We start from the raw sequence: 22,154 nt of genomic DNA, 5'->3' as shown, positions 1-22,154 counted from the left end.
GTTGTGGGAAGAGAGCCAGACAGATTGACCCATCTTGTATTCGGGCATCGGGGAGCGATGACGGTCCGTGAGTTGCTTGTTGCGTGCCGCGGACCAGTTCAGCGCTCCCCGGACATCCTTTCAAACCGCCTGGGCTCTCTGGAGGTGATGTTGTACGGAGGGGACTGCCACCGTCTGCTCCTGTAGGTCGAACAGTGGAGGTTGGAAACCATAGCAAACCATGAATGGGGACATACCGGTAGCGGAGCTGGTGAGGGAATTATGAGCGTATTCAATCCATGGGAGGAAGGAACTACATGAGGAGGGGTTGCAGGCGGCCACACAGCAGAGTGCCGATTTCAGGGTTTGGTTGGCCCGCTCCGTCTGGCCGTTGGTCTGCGGTGATACCCCGAGGATAAGCTGGCTGCTGCGCCCATCGCCTTGCAGAATTCCTTCCAGACCCGAGAGGAAAACTGGGGACCTCGATCGGAGACTATGTCGATGGGGATACCATGGAGTTTGAAGACATGTAAGACAAGGAGGTTAGCAGTTTCCAGGGCGGACGGGAGTTTGGGGAGGGGCACATAATGGATACACTTGGAAAACGATCGATGATTGTGAGAATAACAGTGTTACCTTCAGAGGGGGGCAGGCCGGTAACAGCGATGTGAGACCTTGGGCGGCTGGGAATTGGCAGGGGGCGCAGCAAGCCAGCTGGAGGTCGGTGAGAAGACTTCCCTCGGGCGCAGACGGAGCAGGCTTGAACAAACTCTCGGGTGTCTTTGATGAGGCTGGGCCACCAGAAGTGCTGTTGAATGAACTGGGTAGTACGGGTGATGCCAGGGTGACTACTTAATTTAGAGTTGTGGGCCCACTGCAAGACTTCCGAACGTGCTGAATCCGGGACGAACAGGTGGTCAGGAGGCCCGGTCTTTTGGGCCGCCTTGACCACCTGCTCAATCTCCCACGTGGCCGCTCCAACGAAACAGGAGGCCGGAAGGATGGATTTGGGTTTTGCTGTGCTCGAAGGAGGTGAGTGAATACGGGAGAGGGCATCTGCCTTGGTGTTACGGGAAACGGGACGGAAGGAGAGACTGAAATTGAATCTGCTGAGGAATAGTGCCCAGCGTGCTTGTCAGGGGTTGAGACGTTAAGCGGTACGGAGGTAAGCGAGGTTTTTGTGGTCAGTCAAAATAAGAAATGGTTGTTTGGATCCCTCCAGCCAGTGCCTTCATTCTTCCAGGGCCCATATAATGGCCAGCAGCTCTCAGTTTCTGATGTCATAATTTCTTTCTGCTGAAGGTAGGCGATGGGGAAAAAAGCACAGGGGTGAAGTTTATGGGTCGTGGGATCTCGCTGCGAGAGGACTGCTCCAGCTCCGGCATCCGAGGCGTCAACCTCCACCACGAACTGGAGGGAAGGGTCAGGGTGGCGCAGAATGGGAGCAGTGGTGAACAGGGATTTGAGTTTATTGAGTGCTTGTGAGGCTGCTGGGGTCCACTGAAAGGGGGAGCTGCTGGATGTGAGACTGGTGAGGGGAATAGCGACCTTGTTGTAATTACGGATAAATTGGCGGTTGAAATTGGCGAATCCAAGGAAACGATGCAGTTCTTTGCGGGTCGCGGGGATCGGCCACTCGATGATGGCTTGGATTTTGGTGGGGTCCGGTTGTAGTTGTCCTTTAGCAATGATGTAGCCGAGGAAATGTACTGAGGATACGTGAATTCACATTTTTCCGGTTTGACGTATAGACGGTTCTCGAGGAGGCGCTGCAGGACTTGGCATACATGGATACGGTGTTCTTCGGGGGAGCAGGAGAAAATGAGGATGTCATCGAAGTACACAAACATGTCATGGAGGACGTCAGTAATTAATGTTTGGAAAACTGGAGGGGCATCGATTAAACCGAATGGAATGACCAGATACTGAAAGTGTCCGAGAGGCATATTGAAGGCGGTCTTCCCCTAGTACCCCCCTCTTGTATACGGATGAGGTGGTAGGCGTTACGGAGGTCCAATTTGGTAAAGATTTGGGCTTCGCAAAGGAGTTCAAAGGACGGGTCGATCAGGGGTAGCGGTGACTTATTTTTAATTGTAATGTCATTGAGTCCTCGGTAGTCGATGCATGGGCGGAGAGTGGTGTATTTTTTCTCCACGAAAAAAAATCCAGCCCCGACCGCCAACGAGGAGGGGAGTATGAGGCCAGCAGCCAAGGAGTCGCGAATATAATCCTCCATAGCCTTTTTTTCAGGACGGGAGAGATTGTACAGTCGGCTGGTGGGAAGTGGAGCTCCCGGCAAAAGGTCAAAGGCGCAATCATACGGGCGGTGGGGGGTAGAGAGATGGCCAAGTCCTTGCTGAATACTGGGGAGAGGTCATGATATTCTTCTGGAATTTGGGACAGGTCCACTGGGGCGGCAGAGGGTGGTGGGTCTTCTGAGGGTGGAACGGCAGAAAGCAGACAGTGGGAATGGCAATGAGGACTCCATCCGGTGATGGATAAACGAGCCCAGTCTATGGCGGGGTTGTCGAGTTTGAGCCAGGGAATACCAAGAACTAAGGGGGTCTCAGGGGAAGGAATGACAAAAAGGGAATGTTTTTGCGGTGATTGCCTGAAGTAAGGAGTGTGATGGGCACTGTTTGATGGGTGACCAGGGAAATTACTCGGTCCTCCAGGGCTGTGAACTTTTTCGAGGATGGAAGTGGTTGGAGAGGGATTTGGAGCTGGTGAATTATTTCTTCATGAATAAAATTATCATCGGCACCGGAATCAATAAGGGCAGCGATGGGGGTGTTATGAGCAGAAATGATAATGCAATCGGGAACGGTTATGCGGGAGGGAGAGCTTGCGGGAACGGAGGTTTGGCTCACCGCGACGCTCTCGGGACGCGGTGAGCCTGGTCTTTCTGGTCGGAGGGGGCACGGGGAAATAAAGTGACCGGATTGACCGCAGTAGATACACAACCGCTGGATGACACGACGCTGACGTTCTTGTGGATCTAAACATGTTTGACCAATTTGAATGACTTCATCGGATGCAACGGGGAGTGACGAAAGTGCGGAAGACGACTGTGTGGTGCTCTGAGTGGGAGAGTGTTTACGCGAGCATAGCCCTTTCTCACGGGCTCTCTCTCGCAGTCTGTTATCCAGATGGATGGAGAGGGCGATAAGAGCCTCGAGAGAGGAGGGCTCATCCCGGACCGCAAGCTCGTCTTTGATTTGTTCGGAGAGACCGTTTGAAAAGATTCCCTTAAGGGCTGAGTCATCCCACCCGCATTCACCAGCAAGGATACGGAAGTCAATGGAATATTCCGCGACGGACTTAGCGCCCCGAGTGAGTGTGAGGAGACGACGGGTGGCTTCTTTGCCCTGAACGGGGTGATCGAAAACCGTACGGAGTTCGGCAGAAAAGGAATCGAACGACAGGAGGACCGTGAAGGAGTTGTGTCATAATGAAGTGGACCATTTTGCTGCTTTGCTACGGAGGAGGTTAGTGACATAGGCTACTTTGGAACGTTCGGTGGGATAACTGTACGGTTGGAGATTGAATACGAGTGAGCAATGAAGAATAAACTGGCTACATGTACCTAGCTCCCCGGAGTAGGGCTCGGGCGGCGGGACATGAGGTTCTTTGTATGGGAAGCAGGGTGGCTGCGGGCTCGGGAAGAGTACTTACAGGGGGTTGAATGGATTGCATCTGTTGGGAAAGGAGAGAGACCTATTGCGAAAGGGAGTGGAGCGGTTCGGTAATTTCTTGCAGTATTTTGTCCTGTCGTCCAATGTGGGAGCCTTGGCGGGTTAGGGCGTTCTTCAGTGCCTCCGGAGTTGCTGGGTCCATAGTGGCCAAAGTATTCTGTCAGGTGTGGGAAGTAGCTGAACCCAAGAGCAGGCAGAGGCTGATGTAAAAAAATGAACAGTTTATTGAGGAAAGGTTATTGAAGTGGTCCTGGATGTGTTGACAGGCGACGGCGTGGAGAGGTGGCAGGCAGTGGACAGAACAGGGGGCTGGCAGGAATGACGTGGGTCAGGAACACTGGGAACGAGGAGACACAAGAGTTAACAAGGGAACGAGGCGTTGAGTAGCTTACATGAGTACGGTGGGTCGTGGTACCACTAGGAGAGGCTGCAATACTTTAGCGAGGATTTCCAGGAACAGGCAGGCTTAAATGTAGGTGGTGATGAGGGTTGATTGGAGACAGGTGCGTGGCTTGAGGAGAAGCTGAAACAGAGAGGGGAGGGGAGAGAGAAGACGAGAGGGCGCAAAGTGCCATCCAGGCTCCAAAACGGTACTGCAGGGCAGTTTATGACAGATTCAGTTAAAACCATTATTTAGTCTTTTTGTTTCCTACTGAAGTGCTTTTCACTACAATTTTTGGAGGCAATTATAAAGGCATTATCTCATCAGTAACACCTGATACAAATTAATAAACAAACACAATTTACAAATAGTATTTTTCCATGCAATTGGTAATAATGTGAAATACAGTTTTGCCGTATATTATATTTATAATTTGTGGAATACTGTAAATGACGCATCATGTCACCAACAACTCATCAGTCTTGCTTTTCAATATGTTGCCCCTGACCTGGTCACTTGTAGTGTTGTAGTTGACTTCCACACAGACAGTCAATACCCGCAGTGACCGTAGGAATGAATGTGAGCGTGAATGGTTATCAGTCTCTATATCTGCCCTGTGATTGACTGTTTACTATTCCAGGGCGTAGTCATCCTTCCACCCAGTCAGTTGTGTTAGGCTCCAGCTCCCAGCTTGGACAGATGGTGCTGACCTGCCTATACATTAGCTCTGCCTCCCTCATGCTCTATGGCCCCATTAGATGGTACTTTCTTAACACCAACAATAATACAGGCTGATGAAAACAGGAGATCGGTACTGTGTTTCCGATAACAGAATATTCTGAGCATGATGCTGACAGCTTGTCCAGATAACTTTTCGATGCTCTGCACTTACACACGCACACATGTACAAGCACACACACACAAATTATCACTTCACAGAAAACCATTCTATCTGGCTGCCTGTTAATTTAAGTTGCATTGCCATGTGTGACACCTTCAGAGGACATATAACACAATCCTCCCACGCCGAAGGTCATAAATTCAAGTCCGCTTGAGGATTATTTGTGCAGCATCTTGCTCCACAAATAATGTTGCCTAACATGCAAACACAACCCATACTCATACTTGATACACAAAAACATACAGTACATCAAAAAATACAGTATATCTTTTTAAATAAAGTGTTGAATGCACTGTTCCAGCCAACATAATTTGTTGTATTTTGTCATCTTTTTTTTATTTTGAGGAATCAAAAAAAAAATGTAGCATGCCTCCAGTCATTACAGACCTCCCCATGGAAATAAAATGCAGTCCTCTTCAATTCTCAATAATACAAACAATCCTCTTCTCTTTTCCCCCTTATCTTGGCAACAGGCAGATAAAACAGCAGCCTTTTGAAAAGGTCAAATATATAAAATTAAAATAATACAGTTTAAGTTCGATTTCTGTGCATTATCCTCTTCTCTTGAGTGTTCTACAAATGCTAAGTAAGTCAGTGCAAAGTAAAAAGCAGCATCTTCTTCTCTTTTGACACGCACAATACAACGCAGCCATCTTCGGACCTGAGAAACAAAACACAATAATATGTGTCATTCCAAATATATACTGACAAAAAGAAACCACTTTATAAAAACAGACACTTTGTTGCTAAATATGTGCCTATGACAGAATTGTGTTCTTACCCGTTTAATGTGGCTTCTGTTTTCGGACATCACTGGACAGCTTCTCAACATCGGGCATGTAAGTTGTAACTTTAATCTTGACACATGACTGGAAGCTCTCATCTGTTGCGGTATTTGGATTTAATGTAGTTCATGTTTGAGAATATCTGCTCGCACAGGTATGTTTATCCAAAGATGGCTAATACTCCAAATGCATATTTCTTCATGTTCCTATAACTGTCAGAATGGCATTCAATGTTTCAAACACAAGTTTCTCAGGTGTTGCGAGGCTTTCAATTTCACTCCATTTTTGGCTTTTGGCAAGCTGGGCTTTCTTGCGAGTGACATTTTCAAGCTCGGCTGTCAGACTTTTGAATTTGGACACCCATAAATCTTTGTCACGTATATCGGCCATTTCCATTTTGAGGTCAGCTTGATTTACTCCTGGGAATATGTTCAACAAGGACAGCTCAATCTCCAGGGGTGTGACAGGGTAAAATAGTGTCATTTCTTTCCTTTCGGAAATCGCTAAATCTGCTCCCAAAAGCAGTTTGCATATCAACGATCGCATCTTCTAAATAATCACAGTTGACTGTGTGATCGTAATGGGCTTCTTTGAACTCTCTCAGGGAGGGGAAGTGAGAGAGCGTGCCTCACTGTACATCTCTGGCGAATACAGTGAGCTTGCACTCGATTGACAAAACAGCTTCCAGCATTTGCAGTGCAGTGTTTCCCCGCCCCTGGAGACTTTTATTCAGCATGTTTAGGTGACTTGTCATATCCACCATGAAGTGCAGTTTTTCCAGCCACTCGGTATCTTCGAGTTGCGGGTAGTTTAGGTTTTTGCTTTTCAGGAATGTTTTCACGTCACCAACGGTGAGGGATGCCGTCAACCTGAAGATGAAGTTGTATCGGGCTTTTTTGGCCTGTAGGACTCCTCAGGCAGCTGATGGGTACCGGCTGGTCAAGTGGAATGCAGCTTTGGTGGTCGCTGAAGCAAAAACTCGGGCATGGGAGGAGTTCGGTTAGGCCATGGAAAAAGACTTCCGGACGGCTTCGAGGAAATTCTGGTCCACCATCCGGCGTCTCAGGAGGGGGAAGCAGTGCACCATCAACACTGTGTATAGTGGGGATGGGGCGCCGCTTACCACGACTCGGGACGTTGTGAGTCGGTGGGGAGAATACTTCGAAGACCTCCTCAATGCCACCGACACGCCTCCCCATGAGGAAGCAGAGTCTGGCGTCACTGAGGCGGGCTCTCCTATCTCTGGGGTTGAGGTCACCGAGGTGGTTAAAAAGATCCGGGGGTTAATGAGATTAGCCCAGAGTTCCTAAAGGCTCTGGATGTTGTGGGGCTGTCCTGGTTGATACGCCTCTGCAACATCGCATTGACATCGGGGACAGTGCCTCTGGATTGGAAGTCTGGGGTGGTGGTCCCCCTTTTTAAGAAAGGGGACCGGAGGGTGTGTTACAACTAAAGGGGATCATACTCCTCAGCCTCCCTGGTAAGGTCTATTTAGGGGTGCTGGAGAGGAGGGTCCGTCGGGAAGTCGAATCTCAGATTCAGGAGGAGCAGTGTGGTTTTTGTCCTGGCTGTGGAACAGTGGACCAGCTTTACACCCTCGGCAGGGTCCTCAAGGGTGCATGTGTTTTGTGGACTTGGAGAAGGCTTTCGACCGTCTCCCTCGGGGAGTCCTGTGGGGGGTTCTTTAGGAGTATGGCGTAAAGAACCCCCTGATATGGGCTGTTCGGTCCCTGTACGGCCGGTGTCAGAGTTTGGTCCGCATTGCCGGCAGTAAGTCGGACTCGTTTTCGGTGAATGCTGGACTCCGCCGAGGGTGTCCTTTGTCAACGATTCTGTTCATAACTTTTATGGACAGAATTTCTAGGCGCAGCCGAGGCGTAGAGGGGGTCTGGTTTGGTGGCTTCAGTATTGCATCTCTGCTTTTTGCAGATGATGTGTTTCTGTTGGCTTCATCAAGCCGTGATCTCCAATTCTCACTGGAGCGGTTCGCAGCCGAGTGTGAAGCGGCTGGGATGAAAATTAGCACCTCCAAATCTGAGACCATGGTCCTCAGTCGGAAAAGGGTGGCGTGCCCTCCCCAGGTCGGGGATGAGATCCTGCCCCAAGTCGAGAAGTTCTAGTATCTTGAGCTCTCGTTCATGAGTGAGGGAAGAATGGAACGGGAGATCCACAGCCAGATCGGTGAAGCGTCTGCAGTGATGCAGACTTTGTATCGGTCCGTTGTGGTGAAGAAGGAGCTAAGCCTAACCTCACCTATGGTCATGAGCTGTGGGTTGTGACCGAAAGAACAAGATCCCGGATACAATCGGCCGAAATGAGTTTCCTCCGCAGGGTGTCCGATCTCTCCCTTAGAGATAGGGTGAGAACCTCGGTCATCCGGGAGGATCTCAGAGGAGAGCCGCTGCTCCTCCACATTGAGAGGAGCCAGATGAGGTGGCTAGGGCATCTGATTCGGATGCCTCCCGGACGCCTCCCTGGTGAGGTCCCAACGGAAGGAGACCCGGGGACGACCCAGAACACGCTGGGGAGACTACGTCTCTCGGCTGGCCTGTGAACACCTCAGGATCCCCCCGGAAGAGCTGGATGAAGTGGCTGGGGAAAGGGAAGTCTGGACCCTGTGACCCGACCTCGGATAAGCGGTAGATAATGGATGGATGGATGGAGGAATGTTTTCACGTGTTCTAAACAAGCAACAAAGTGAAACAAAACCTCACCCCTGGACAGCCATCTGACTTTGTTGTGTAGCAGGAGATCGGAATATTTGCTGTCAACTTCATCTAGCAATGCACGGAACTGATGGTGGTTTAATGCTTTTGCAGTTATATTGTTCACCATCTGGATGACAAGGTTCAAAACCTCCATACACTCTGGTGGGAATGTTTGTGCACACAGTGCTTCTTGGTGAAAGATGCAGTGAAATGCAAGCAGATTACGATCCAACGCTTTCTGTTGTAAAGTCACAAACCCCTTTTGTGATGCTCTCATACTGGGTGCCCCATCTGTAGCTTCTGCAATCAAGTGGTTGGTGTTTATTCCATGGTCATTTTAACACCTCAGCACAGCTGCACATATGTCCTCACCCCGTGTTTGGCCTTTCAGTGGTATTAATTCGATAATTTCTTCTTGCAGCCCATCAGAGTTCACATACCTGTTCAATATCGTGCACATCACACGACTCATCACAGGCAATTGAATACACTGGAGCTGAATTAATGTCCTTGATTTGGTGATTCGTGATGTTGCCTGCCATTTTAATGGCCCTTTCCTTCACTGTCTTTGCGGAGACTTTGCTTTTCTATATTATCTCAGTTTTGTTTTTGAAGTCTGAAAATAAGTGCTCTGAAATTTTAATGAATTAATCCTTCATGTAGTCACCATCTGTGAACGGTTTTCCATGCTTTATTATCTCCCGGGTTGCAACAAAACTAGCAGCTGTAGTGGAGTTTGGAGATGCAATACACTTCTTAAATCTATCTTTGCGCTCCTTTTTCTCCAGAAGTAATGCAATCACACTTTTTCTCTCACTCCCAACTGGGTACAAGGCTGCAAATGTAGCTTGCCTTCCCTAGAAATTTCTTTCCATATTACTCTTTTTGTTATTCGACAACTTCTCAGCGGTGGCCGACAGGTTAACACATCTGCCTCACAGTTCTAAGGACCGGGGTTGAAATCCCGGCCCCGTCTGTGTGGAGTTTGCATGTTCTCCCCGTGCCTGCGTGGGTTTTCTCCGGGCGCTTCAGTTTCCTCCCACATCCCAAAAACATGTGTGGTAGGTTGATTGAAGACACTAAATTGCCCATAGGTGTGAATGTGTGCGTGAATGGTTGTTTGTTTATATGTGCCCTGTGATTGGCTGGCGACCAGTTCGGGATGTACCCCGCCTCTCGCTCGAAGATAACTGGGATAGGCTCCAGCAGCCCGCGACCCTTGTGAGGATAAAGCGGTACAGACAATGGATGGATGTCCGTTGTCTGTACCGCATGTCTGCTTCTCATTACAAAGCAGACATGTAGGCATACCTTCCGCGTTGGCAATGAAAGCAAATTTTTCAGTCCAAGAACTGTTGAATCCTCTGTTCTCCTCAGCTATCTTTCACTTTTTTACAGCACTGGAAAACGTTAAGAATGTTTGTGTCATGTTTGTCCTCCTACAAAAATCATATCAAAACAAAAAATATATTTTTATCCCCTATCTTTCCCATTTTCAGACATTTTTGAAAAGGCTCCAGTGAGCCAAAGAGCCGCATGCGGCTCGAGAGCCGTGGGTTGCTGACCCCCGCACTAGATGGATGCATATGGCTATATTTCCCTGTCCTGGTCGCAAGGCTTCCAGTCAGTCAGCTCAGAGCAATGACAAATATTTCTGAAATACAACCAGCAGAGGTTAAGAAGTTTACTGGTCTACAATGACAATTTGCATTTACAAATCTCCAGTCTTGTACCAAAGACATGGCTGAATCACTTTTGCCGCCACTCTTCTCACTTCAATCTTGACTAATCAGACCACCAAGTAATGGAGGTTTGCGCTCCATCATTCTAGTTGAGATTATTCTAGTTAACCAATTTATATCAGTTGAATAATTGTTGCCAGCTGAAACGTATTCATCACGACAGTAGTTTTCCCATGGATGGATCTGACACACTGGCTTGGTTAAATTGTTTTGCTTTGTTTTCGTTGTTGGTTGGATGGTTGGTTGATGTGAATAACTTCACAAATAACTAGATTCTCATTTTAATACGCACGAAAGCAAATAAATACTGCCATGTAAAATACTGCTAATTAACAATTTGTATCTTCTTTGTTGTACAGCTACCTAGACAGCCTAGATCGGATTGGCGCTGCAGACTACCAGCCAACAGAGCAGGACATTTTGAGGACCCGGGTGAAGACTACGGGCATTGTGGAGACACACTTTACCTTCAAAAACCTCCACTTCAGGTATGAATACAAGTGAATGGTTACTCACAGCACGCACAAACACAGTGACTTTATGACATATTCTCCGCAACACTGGTAATACAGTGGAACCTCGATAGAACGGACTAATATATAGGTATAGGTATTGTAAATAAATATTTAAAAAAGCTTGAAAATGTTTAAAAGTTTCACATTTTATCCAAATTTACCACACTGGTGTGGATGGTCATGTTGACATTGTTGAAGCACAGTACTCATCATAGGCAAGTCGCTTTCATGAGCCGCGTGGAATTGGTGTGCTTAATAGTTCCAAATCCGTTGCCAGAGGTAAAACTTCCTTTGCTTGGCAAAAAAACTGTTATTTACCACAAATAGCATACTCCAGACTCCAGAGACTTGTGTTTGCATTCCTCTCGCTCTCTGCGCTGCGGACTCTATGTACAATAGACAATAGATACTGTATATCCATCATGACATGGCCGCCATGTCACTGCCCCACATTCAACTTGGCCGCCACGTAGGCACAGGAGCAACGTCTTTTGGAATTGTATCTATTTTTGTTTGTATATCTGTGACCCGGAAATACGTCAATCCCATTCTCTGCGTGCATTGCGCCAAAGCGCCAGTGAACAACAGCGGCCAATTCTGGAACTGCCAGACTTTGTTAACGACAGTTTAAGTAACAAATGGAAACTATTTTTGGACACATTGTTCAGTCCCGATGGTCTCTTTTCTCCGACAGCCATTATATCGGGGTCCGTTTTATCAAGGTTCTACTGTACTGCCTTCAATTGCCTTTATTGTAATTGCCATCTCACATTATGATTACTCATAATTTGAAAGAAATCTGAGTGAATTACAGCATGGAGCTCTGGGAATGAAGACAGACGGCTCTAGTTTCAAAATTCAATTTACAACCCCAATTCCAATGAAGTTGGGACGTTGTGTTATACATAAATAAAAACAGTATACCATGATTTGCAAATCATGTTCGTTCGACCTATATTTAATTGATTACACGACAGACAAGATATTGAATGTTCAAACTGATAGACTTCCCTTTTTTTAGCAAATAATAATTAACTTAGAATTTTATGGCTGCAACACATTCCCAAAAAGCTGGAACAGGGTCATGTTTACCACTGTGTTACATCACCTTTTCTTTTAACAACATTCAATAAACGTTTGGGAACTGAGGACACTAATTGTTGAAGCTTTGTAGGTGGAATTCTTTCCCATTCTTGCTTGATGTACAGCTTCAACTGTTCAAAAGTCCGGGGTCTCCGTTGTCGTATTTTTAATGCGCCACACATTTTTAATGGGAGACATGTCTGGACTGCAGGCAGGCCAGTCTAGTACCCGCAATCTTTTACTACAAAGCCACGCTTTTGTAACACGTGCAGAATGTGGTTTGGCATTGTCTTGCTGAAATGAGCAGGGGCGTCCATGAAAAAGATGTTGCTTGGATGGCAGCATATGTTTCTCCAAAACCTGTATGTACCTTTCAGCATTAATGGTGACTTCACAGATGTGTTAGTGACCCATGCCATTCGCACTAAAACAGCCCCATACCATCACAGATGCTGGCTTTTGAACTTTGCGTCCATAACAGTCCGGATGGTTCTTGTCCTCTTTGGCCCGCAGGACACGACGTCCACAATTTCCAGAAACAATTTCAAATGTGGACTTGTCGGAACACAAAAACCTTTTCCGCTTTTCATCAGTCCATCTTAGACGAGCTCGGGCCCAGAGAAGCCAGCGGGGTTTCTGGGTGTTGTTGATAAATAGCTTTTGCTTTGCATAGTAGAGTTTCAAGTTGCACTTACGGATGTAGCGCCGAACTGTATTTACTGACATTGGTTTTGTGAAGTGTTCCTGAGCCCATGTGGTGATATCCTTTACACATTGATGTAGGTTTTTGATGCAGTGCCGCCTGAGGGATCGAAGATCACGGGCATTCAATGTTGGTTTTCGCCCTTGCCGCTTACATGCAGTGATTTCTCCAGATTCTCTGAACCTTTTGATGATATTATGGACCGTAGATGATGAAATCCCTTGCAATTGTACATTTTACGTTGAGGAACATTGACTTTAAACTAACTATTTTCTCACGTACTTGTTCACAATGAGGTGAACCTCGCCCCATCTTTGCTTGTGAATGACTGAGCAATTCAGGGAAGCTCCATTTATACCCAATCATGGCACCCACCTGTTCCTAATTAGCCTGTTCACCACTGGGACGTTCCAAACAGGTGTTTGATGAGCATTCCTCAACTTTCTCAGTCTTTTTTGCCACCTGTCCCAGCTTTTTTGGAACGTGTTGCAGCCATAAAATTCTAAGTTAATGATTATTTGCTAAAAACAATAAAGTTTATCAGTTTGAACATTAAATATCTTGTCTTTTGAGTGTATTCAATTAAATATAGGTTGAACATGATTTGCAAATCATTGTATTCTGTTTTTATTTATGTTTAACACAACATCCCAACTTCATTGGAATTGGGGTTGTACATATTTCTTTGTGTGTACACAGATGTACCCTCAGAAGCCGCACATATTCCATGATCTAATGAGATCCACACAAATTCCTTTAAACTACTTCGGGAATATAGATGAATCTGACTCTGTCTGGAGGTCTAGAATAGCAGCAAAACTGCAAAGCTTTATACATGAGCAAGACTAGATCTTTTGCGAACAGTAAGACCTTAAAAAAAAACTCTCAGTATGACAAATTGAAGTTTTACAAACACAATTAAGAACACATTATTTAATCAATACCTCTGTGACAGTGTAAAGAAATTTTTTTAATGCAACTCTTGTATTAGATCTCATTAGATGCAGCGGTTCGTAATGGTGTGGCCACTAAGTGTAAATGAATGCACTTTCTGTTTAAACAGATCACATGGATTATATTCTTAGATCCAAACGCTAAATTAGAAGACGACTTGATGTTTTAATATTTAGGCAATAAAATCAATTACAGGTAAATGCTGTCCTGAGTGTGTTCTGTTGAGATGCTTAAATATTTTGAGCCCAGTTGGTTTTACTATGGCACTGAACAGCTGCCTCTGTATTTCTGTACTGATCTGTAATCCACCAGCCTTCTGATCATTGTATCCATCTAATATACAACCTGGTTGCATTCACCGGGGATTCATTTCCTGTACTTGAAGCACAAAAATAGATGTGAGTGATTCTTCCCAAATTAGACTTCAGGTAACGTGTTGCCTTATACAGCCCACATCACTTTACTGTTGAAGACTCAGAAGTGATACAGGAATGTGAATTATCTAAAGTGGAACTTGAGAGACACAATCAATACTAAATGGTTCAATAAGTGGTGGAGGAGTAGTTTTAAGGAGAGAATAGCCTAAAGTCTCAATCAGACATCCCCTGTACGCAGGCAGTCTTACTTTCCCCGGTATGTTGTACATTAAGGTGTGCAGTTTACTTGCGGAACGTGGAAAATAAAGCAGTAAAAAAATGCGGCACCCACTGCTTGGGCCATGACAACATCAAGAATGACAGCATCACTGTCAGAGATTTCCTCGTCTAGTTAAAAAACATACAATAACGCCTCATCTCAAGTAGACTTGTCCCTTTTTTCACCTCAGGAATAAAATTCCATTAAGTAGGTCCAAGTAGGACACAGTTGGGGGTTTTGGTAAAAAAAAAAAAAAAACTTATTCTTTCAGCCGCAATTGCAAAACTTGAATAAATCTAGCCCAGTACATCTTATTATTCCAAGTACCTCAAACATTCAGTAAATCGTGAGCTGCTACTACTTTAAGGAGCAAAATCTGAATTTAATCATCATTTCTCACTCGCGCTTGTCTGCTTCTGCCGAGGTGTTAAGGTATGTTCGTCCGTCACGTGAAAGTCGCGACACTTAAATCGGGAAAAATTGTTTCCCCCTCCAATTGCGCTGCATTATTGATAGAACCAAGAAAATGCTAATATGAAGTCGTTTCACATTCAATTCTCAATGTAAAAATTAAAGTAGCAAACCAGTCAACAGACAGGAGACAAGAGCACAAAGAGACAAACAAACAAACAAGCACTCACAACCTGACGATTCACTGAGCCTAAATAAGCTTTAAAGGCTTGTCAGTAAGCGTGGAAATTTCCTTTCCATCCATCAGGCTGTTTGATGTCGGAGGCCAGAGGTCAGAGAGGAAGAAGTGGATCCATTGTTTTGAGGACGTCACTGCCATAATTTTTTGCGTGGCACTCAGTGGATACGACCAGGTGTTGCACGAGGATGAGACCACGGTAAGGATACATGCTCGCCTTTGTCGCTCTCTCACTGTTTACTGTGAAATACGCTGGATTTACATCTCACCCGGTTCCGTTTTTTTCCTCGTGTGCCTCAGTTCAAATAAAGTATATGTCATGGCAGTGTAAGCCCAAAAACACATGGAAAACCATATGTTTGATACAGATAAGACCACACAAGTTTGTGGGGGGGGGAAACGGGATATCTGACAGTCCAACTGCAGTGTAAGCCAACAGATCTGATCTACCCAGTCATTGAGGTTGATGTCATTGAAAAACAGTATACCTATCAACGGCGTACAGCCAACACCAACCCAAACAACACCCAAATCACAGACGGCGCCCAGTCGACTAATGCCTTTTATCTGCCACTAGCGTTATGTGCCTTTGAAACCCACAGGGGGAAAGTCAGGGCAAGTCACACTAACCGGCACGTAATGTTCAAATTGTGCCGTATGTGCCCTGTGATTGACTGGCGAGCAGTCCAGGGTGTACCCCGCCTCTCACCCAAATCAGCTGGGAAAGGCTGCAGCTCCCCCGTGACCTTGAACAGTACAAGCAGTAGAAAATGGATGGATAGACAGAATCTGGCTTTAAGACCTGGATTATAAATCCATCATTAATCTTTTAATGGTGACTCAGTTTCTATAACAAATTTATAAGACCCACAACCACAAGATACATTATTTAGAAGGAATAAATGTCTATGATGATCTGTGTTAATCTTTTTAGTAACAAAATTACATGGACTTTTAGACTGTCCTGTGTTATAATGTTTCTTTGTTTTTTTTTTAATCTAGTCTGCCAAGGTAGTTCTTGCTCCTAAAACATTGTGTGCATTTTAATGAGATGGATACTTTTTCAGACTACTGTGAAGGTCACATTGAAATTACCTTGACTAGTTTGTTATACAAAACACTTTTCAAAAATTGTTTACTGTGTTTAGATCACAGTGTCACACTGAAAGGGTTTTTTATTGTTTTGTTTTCTACATGAGGAGCTAAAATATTGCAGCTAAGAAGATCAGGACCAGAAGTATTGATCGCATTATGACTACCACAATGTATTACCATTTAGGGATTACAGACAATTTCTAAGTCCCTCCATTTTCAGGGGATCACAGATATTGCAATATTTGTATATTATTTAGAATAACTTGGCAGCCCATAGGGTACTGGTTAGCATGTCTGCCTCACAGTGAGATAAGAGTTTAAATCTACATTGGGATATCTGTGTGTGGGTGCGACATATTCTCCTCGTTTGTGTGGCTTTTCTGAAGCAAATTAACTACTATACTATACTATACACTACTCCCAAAAAGTTAGGGCTATTTGGCTTCTGGGTGAAATGTCAGGATGAACCTAAAATGCACGATAACCTTTAGAGGTGAACTTAATTTGACCTTGTCCAAACTATTGAGTGTCCATGTTTGAGTACTTTCTGCACAACTTGTTCTTTAACATGGAGCTGAAAGGGAAAAATCACAACAGGTATTTGATCCAAAAGAATCAGTTGTATGCTTTTCTGTGACTCTTTCGGTATCTCTGTTGCAACCTGGTGACGATGCTGTGTGACACCTTCAGCTCAGTTGCCACTTCCCTCTGAGAACATCCCGTTTGAAGCCTCCCAATGGCGAGGTCCTGTTGATCAGTGTTAGGTGTCCACTTGGTCTCATGATATCAAAATGACAACAGCATGATAAAGAAGACTGTTTAAATGCAAATTGTAAATGAACCAGTACATTTATTAGTCGATTCATGGTTGTGAATTTTGCCATTCAATTGTGCGGAACGTACTGAAACACTGACAGAGGAACAACTGCATTCAAAAGTCAAGAGAAGATCAAATTGAGTTCACCTGTAAAGGTTATGGTGCATTTTAGGTTCAACCCAGCTCTTGACCAAAGTCTAATTGCATAGGCTCCAGTTACCCGCAACCCTATTGAGGACAAATGCTATGAAAAAAATGTTTTAATAACATAATATATTGACTGTAGTTGTACATATTAACATCACCTATGGAAATCATTATTTTCTGTATTCAACCAAAAAAATAATAGTATCATTAATCACATTCTGGCAGTGTGAGGTTATGGAAGGCCTAAGTGATGCCATGGTCTCCTTATGCCGTAGTATGTAACTATTTACCTATTACTAGGTTCTGGTAAATGTGGGGCTGAAGACAACCTGGTGTGCTGGAAAAGCTCAAGTCATGTGACCTGAAACAAAGACGCTAATTTGAATATGATGCATGCTGGTTGATATTTATAGTCCTAAAGTGTATCCTCTGAGAATTAGTGCTCAGTGGCTGCTCTATTTACGCAGATGTCTTAATGCCTCCTTGTGAGTTGGGAGCACCGCATAGCATCCTCTTGTGTGAGTCTGTCATAGGTTTGATGTAGACAATAACAATCAGTGCAGATGTCAACCACCGTGCTATTTTTAACACAACTCTGATCGTGTTTGCTAGAAGAAAGTGTTTTAGTGATCTGCCACAGTATCCCCAAATGCCCCCACCCTCCTCCAACATAGATCACGTGCTCACTTCTTGACTCAAATTGTCCTGCAATGGCAAACAACTACACAGGAACCATTTGTTTCAATTCCCAGCAAACACACGTCAGCAGATCCGTCTGCAGTGCTACACCTACAATGTTTTAATTAAGCGTGTGGTTTCCCGTGAGACTGATGAATGGCATTGCTTGCTATAATGAGACATTGTGCTAATCAATGAGGTGTAATAATTAAAGAACAAACATTCGAGTGAAATTACTGTATAATTACAGCATGAGGGGGGGAAATGGGATGTTCGGCATCAATCACTCATTAACCAGACACACCCATCACATGCACTGTATTTCTCGAGTTGAAAAAATAAACAAATAAATAAAGATATGCCACAGTGGGATAAACACAACACCTCCCCACTAGTGGTAAAGTCACAGATATTGAGATGTAGACACCAACACATTTTATTGTTTTCTTTTCTTCACATTTTCTTCACATTTTATTGTTTTCTTTTTGAAGTACTGTAATTTCTCAGGTGTAATGCACATTTTTTTCCCCAAAAAAATTTCAAAAGTCAATAGTGCGCATTATACATGGGTATAGGGGCAAATGGAAAAAAACTTTCACATTTTATAAATGTATGCTGCCATCTAGTGGTTATGAAAAAAAATGTACACGTTCATTCAAAAATACCACCGCCACCTAGTGGTTATGAAAAAGGTATAGCCTCCACTTTCATTCCAATATGACAGGGGTACGTATGACTCCATATATGTACAGTTGTTTAAGTTTACATACCCTGGCAGAATTTGTGAAATGTTTTTTTAAAATATGACTGATGACTGAACAACAACCATCATGAATTTCTGTATGGTTATGTTTTGTTTAATGGTAATGCTTTTCTGAAATGCTTGACCGTTTAATTTGAATCCAATTGAAATTAAAATTTCACCTGGTCCTTCATGTTTTCTTTAAAGAATTGAACCCAAACATATGAACACAACTGTGTGTTTTCTAATTTACTAAATAAAAGTCAGGCTGTGAATTTCAAAATAAGAGCAAGTAAATAAAAAAAAAAAAAAAAGGATTTTGTGTTCAAATAAAGTGATTAGCTTTATAATAATTATTATTTGGGAAAAAAACTAACAAAATACAGATAATACATCAGGTTTTGATCATATGGGTAGAAGCAAAATTATGCATTGAAAAAATGCATTATACATAGAAGGGTTTTCCAGAATTTTGTGATCAACTTTGGGGGTGCGTATTATACATGGGTGTGCATTATACACGAGAAATTACGGTACATACAAAATGGGATTTATATGGAGTTCCTCTTCTCCTATGGATGAAACATCAGACTGGTTCACTTCCCCAAAGTTGCAAATGTATACTACTCTGTTGGAGTTGGATCATTGAAATGCCAACTGTTTTTGATTGGGGATTTTTTGTTGAACGGAGACATTTATACATAGCTGTCAAAACCGAGTAGTGAAGAATAGTGTTTAAAAGTAAATCAATCAACTAGAGCCACGATAGTACATTTGTAGAATTCTGGTTTAGTGCATACAATCTGTCCATTCATTTTCTATACCGTTTGTCCTCCTGAAGGTTGTGGTTAACTGACGCTTACTCCAGCTGATGTTTGGCAAGAGGTGGGGTACTTCTCCACAATCACCAGCACGGCCCAAACGGTCAATTGCGGCAGTGCATACGAATGTGTCAAAAATTATTTGCTATACAGTATATGCATATAATTTATAGGTTTGACTGAATAAAGTTTAACCCTCAAGCAGATATGTTTAATATTCCAAAGCCTCTGTTTTGTTACACACACAACATTAAAGAGTTACAAACTAAGCCAATAATAACCCCTATACACATCATTTAGTTGGTATTCAGATACTTTTTCTTCAGTTTAATAGATCAAGTATTCCTTTTTCCCATTCGAAGGTAACATTTATAGTCAGTACAGTATGTCTACTAGTGCAAATATGAATTTGAGGGGGTAATAGTATATTTTAATAATTGCATTTGGTTGGAATTATTCAATAAAATGTTTCAACAAAAGATAAATCTGTACACCATAGAATGACAGGATAATTTTTTTTTATACATTTGCCGTTTATATCATTTTGTAAAAGAGGTTTCAATTGTATTTGTCTCTGTTGAATGTGTGATGTTGCGTTTATGCTATCAACTTACACACACACACACACGCTTACATTTTCTCCTCTTTATTCCCTTCTTGTTGTTGAAGACAATTTCCTCACCTTGACAAGTAGCCACAAACGTTCACAGGCACTCTTGCTGCCCTTCGATGGGACAGCTGCTTTGAGGGAAGCTGGTTTCCTTCCTCTTTTCAGTATTAGATGTACTGTATGTGTGACGTGTGTGTGTGTGGGAGGGTGTGTCCCCATGAGGGGCGACATTGTGTCCCCTGCGTTTTGGCTTCCTGCTTTAAGCTCCACCTCGCAGCACCTTTGGTACCTTCCACTTCACCTGTCACTCTCGCCCTCGACTGTGCTGTCTAAGCAATCACCCGTCAGATGTTCCACAGATGCTCCGCCCACCAACAGGTAAGAGCCCTGCAGACACGCGGAGAAATTTAGCGTGATTGCTTTGAGTTTGTGTGTGTTTATTGCATGCTTTCTGTTCTCTATCCTTAACCTGTCCACATCTTGATGTAGTGAAGCTGCCCACATTTGCCATTGTTACTGCTCAAATACTATGATATACCTGAGATGTATTTTTTCCCAAATCTAATTGGGCCCCATTAATCACTGTTCACCCACGGAGTGTGTTGAAATGGGAAATAAATTAATGTTTTGCGTTCATGCTGGCAATGAAATGCACTTTCTGATTCATGTCTTAGAAGTGCATGAAAAGCACTTATAAAACGTATAATTTTATATGTATAATTAGTTATTATTAGTCTGTATTTTCAAGTGTTTGTTCCCCTTTGTTAATCTAACAATGTTTTTGATTGAGAACTATGCAATGTTATTATCATAGCATGTATTTAACTAATTAATCAAACATTGGGCGTTTTCATTGAACTCATTTTCAAATGTGGTGTCAACAACAACAAAAAACACGGTGTACCTACCATAAGTGCTAATGTATAAGGTCCTAGAATTGACTGGGCAGTGGCTCACTCTCATAAAACGCTTTGATTATCACACTTTAATTACGTAATCACATGATTTCATGTACAACGTTTTTCTCTTTGTTTGCCTAATCTTTTCTTCAATCTGCATGCTTATATTGTCATTTGCTGGATGACTCTTTAGCTCTGTATTTACAAAAATGTTTGACTACATAGGTTCATGTCAAAGACCATTTCAACAGTGCTTAATGTCTCTTCTGCAGAATCGCATGCACGAGTTTCTGAAGATGTTTGATTCCATCACTAACAGCAACTGGTTTAAGGAGACTTCCATCATCCTTTTTTTTTCAGAAAGAAAGCGCAAGATCAGGAGATCTACTGTCTAACTACTTCCTTGAATATACCGGTATGTACCAATATGACATCAAAACTATTGACTTTTAAGGAGCCCTTAACTTCACGTCATTTTTAGCTTTACGTTTGTTTCCCACTTTGAATGAGACACTTGAATCACAATGTCTTATCAGTATGATTAATTCCTTAATCTATTCAATGAAAATTAGGGATTGTCCAAAGTGTCATCAAGTCAACATTTAGTTCAGTTTGTGGCGAACGTTCTGCTCTGAGACCCAATATTATTCCTCCATCCATCAATCCATTTTCTGAGCCGCTTCTCCTCACCAGGGTCGCGGGCGTGCTGGAGCCTATCCCAGCTATCATCGGGCAGGAGGCGGGGTGCACCCGGAACTGGTTGCCAGCCAATCACAGGGCACACATTAACAAACAACCATTCGCACTCACATTCACTCCTACGGGCAATTCAGAGTTGTTAATTAACCTAGCATGCATGTTTTTGGGAAGTGGGAGGAAACCGGAGTGCCCGGAGAAAACCCATGCAGGCACGGGGAGAACATGCAAACTCCACACAGGCGGGCTGGGGATTGAACCCCGGACCTCAGAACTGTGAGGCAGACGCTCTAACCAGTCGGTCACCATGCCGCCCCAATATTATTCATTGATTTTTAAAATATACCTGTATACTGTATATTGTATTTAAACTATAATTACACATAAAAACACGACAGAAACAGCACCATCAATGACTATGTACTGTACATAACATCCATAACAAGGTGTTATGTTCTAGTATAAACATGTCAATATGCGAATAGAGAGCAAATGACAGGCTCATTTTGAAGAGATGCAATCTGAGAGAAGACAATAGGGAAAACAACAAAGTGAGAAAGACAAGAGTGTGTAAATGAGAAAACATCAGAAACAAATAAAGAAAGCAAGATTGTGGGAATAAAGTGTTGAGAGAGATCAGAACAGCATGACTGTGAGAAAGACAAAATTAAAATTCTAATCATTCCCCGCTTCCTTTCTTCATCTTTTGGCATAGAGGGTACTCTGTGCTTGTTCCGATGGTGTTGCAACTGAACCAGACAGACAAGCCACAGTTCTGCCAATGACTGAGAGCCAGATATGTTAGTGACACTTGGCCCAAAGATGACTCTACTCACCACCATCTGACTCCATCTAACAGCATTTTAATCAGTGAAAAGCTGCAAATCTAGTGCTTGCCACATTAAGTGTCACAGTCG

General features: G+C 43.6%; 1 protein-coding gene across 2 annotated transcripts in view; it reads left to right on the top strand.

Annotated features, from left to right (window-relative positions):
- The window catches only part of gnao1a (guanine nucleotide binding protein (G protein), alpha activating activity polypeptide O, a), a 157,325-nt gene that overhangs the window by 124,699 nt on the left and 10,472 nt on the right, over nt 1–22,154 (top strand). The window contains exons 5-7 of one of the 2 annotated variants that reach the window (XM_061677458.1): nt 10,552–10,680; nt 14,802–14,931; nt 20,902–20,956. In XM_061677458.1, the coding sequence (XP_061533442.1) occupies nt 10,552–10,680; nt 14,802–14,931; nt 20,902–20,956 (314 nt within the window). The remainder of the gene's footprint in view (nt 1–10,551; nt 10,681–14,801; nt 14,932–20,901; nt 20,957–22,154) is intronic. The other variant, XM_061677457.1, reaches the window with a different exon arrangement.

The sequence above is a fragment of the Phycodurus eques genome, chromosome 5 (genome assembly GCF_024500275.1).
Source record: "Phycodurus eques isolate BA_2022a chromosome 5, UOR_Pequ_1.1, whole genome shotgun sequence".
NCBI classification, from domain to species: domain Eukaryota; kingdom Metazoa; phylum Chordata; class Actinopteri; order Syngnathiformes; family Syngnathidae; genus Phycodurus; species Phycodurus eques.
The sequence above is the reverse complement of the archived record's forward strand: the minus strand, read 5'-3'. Positions and strand labels throughout refer to the sequence as shown.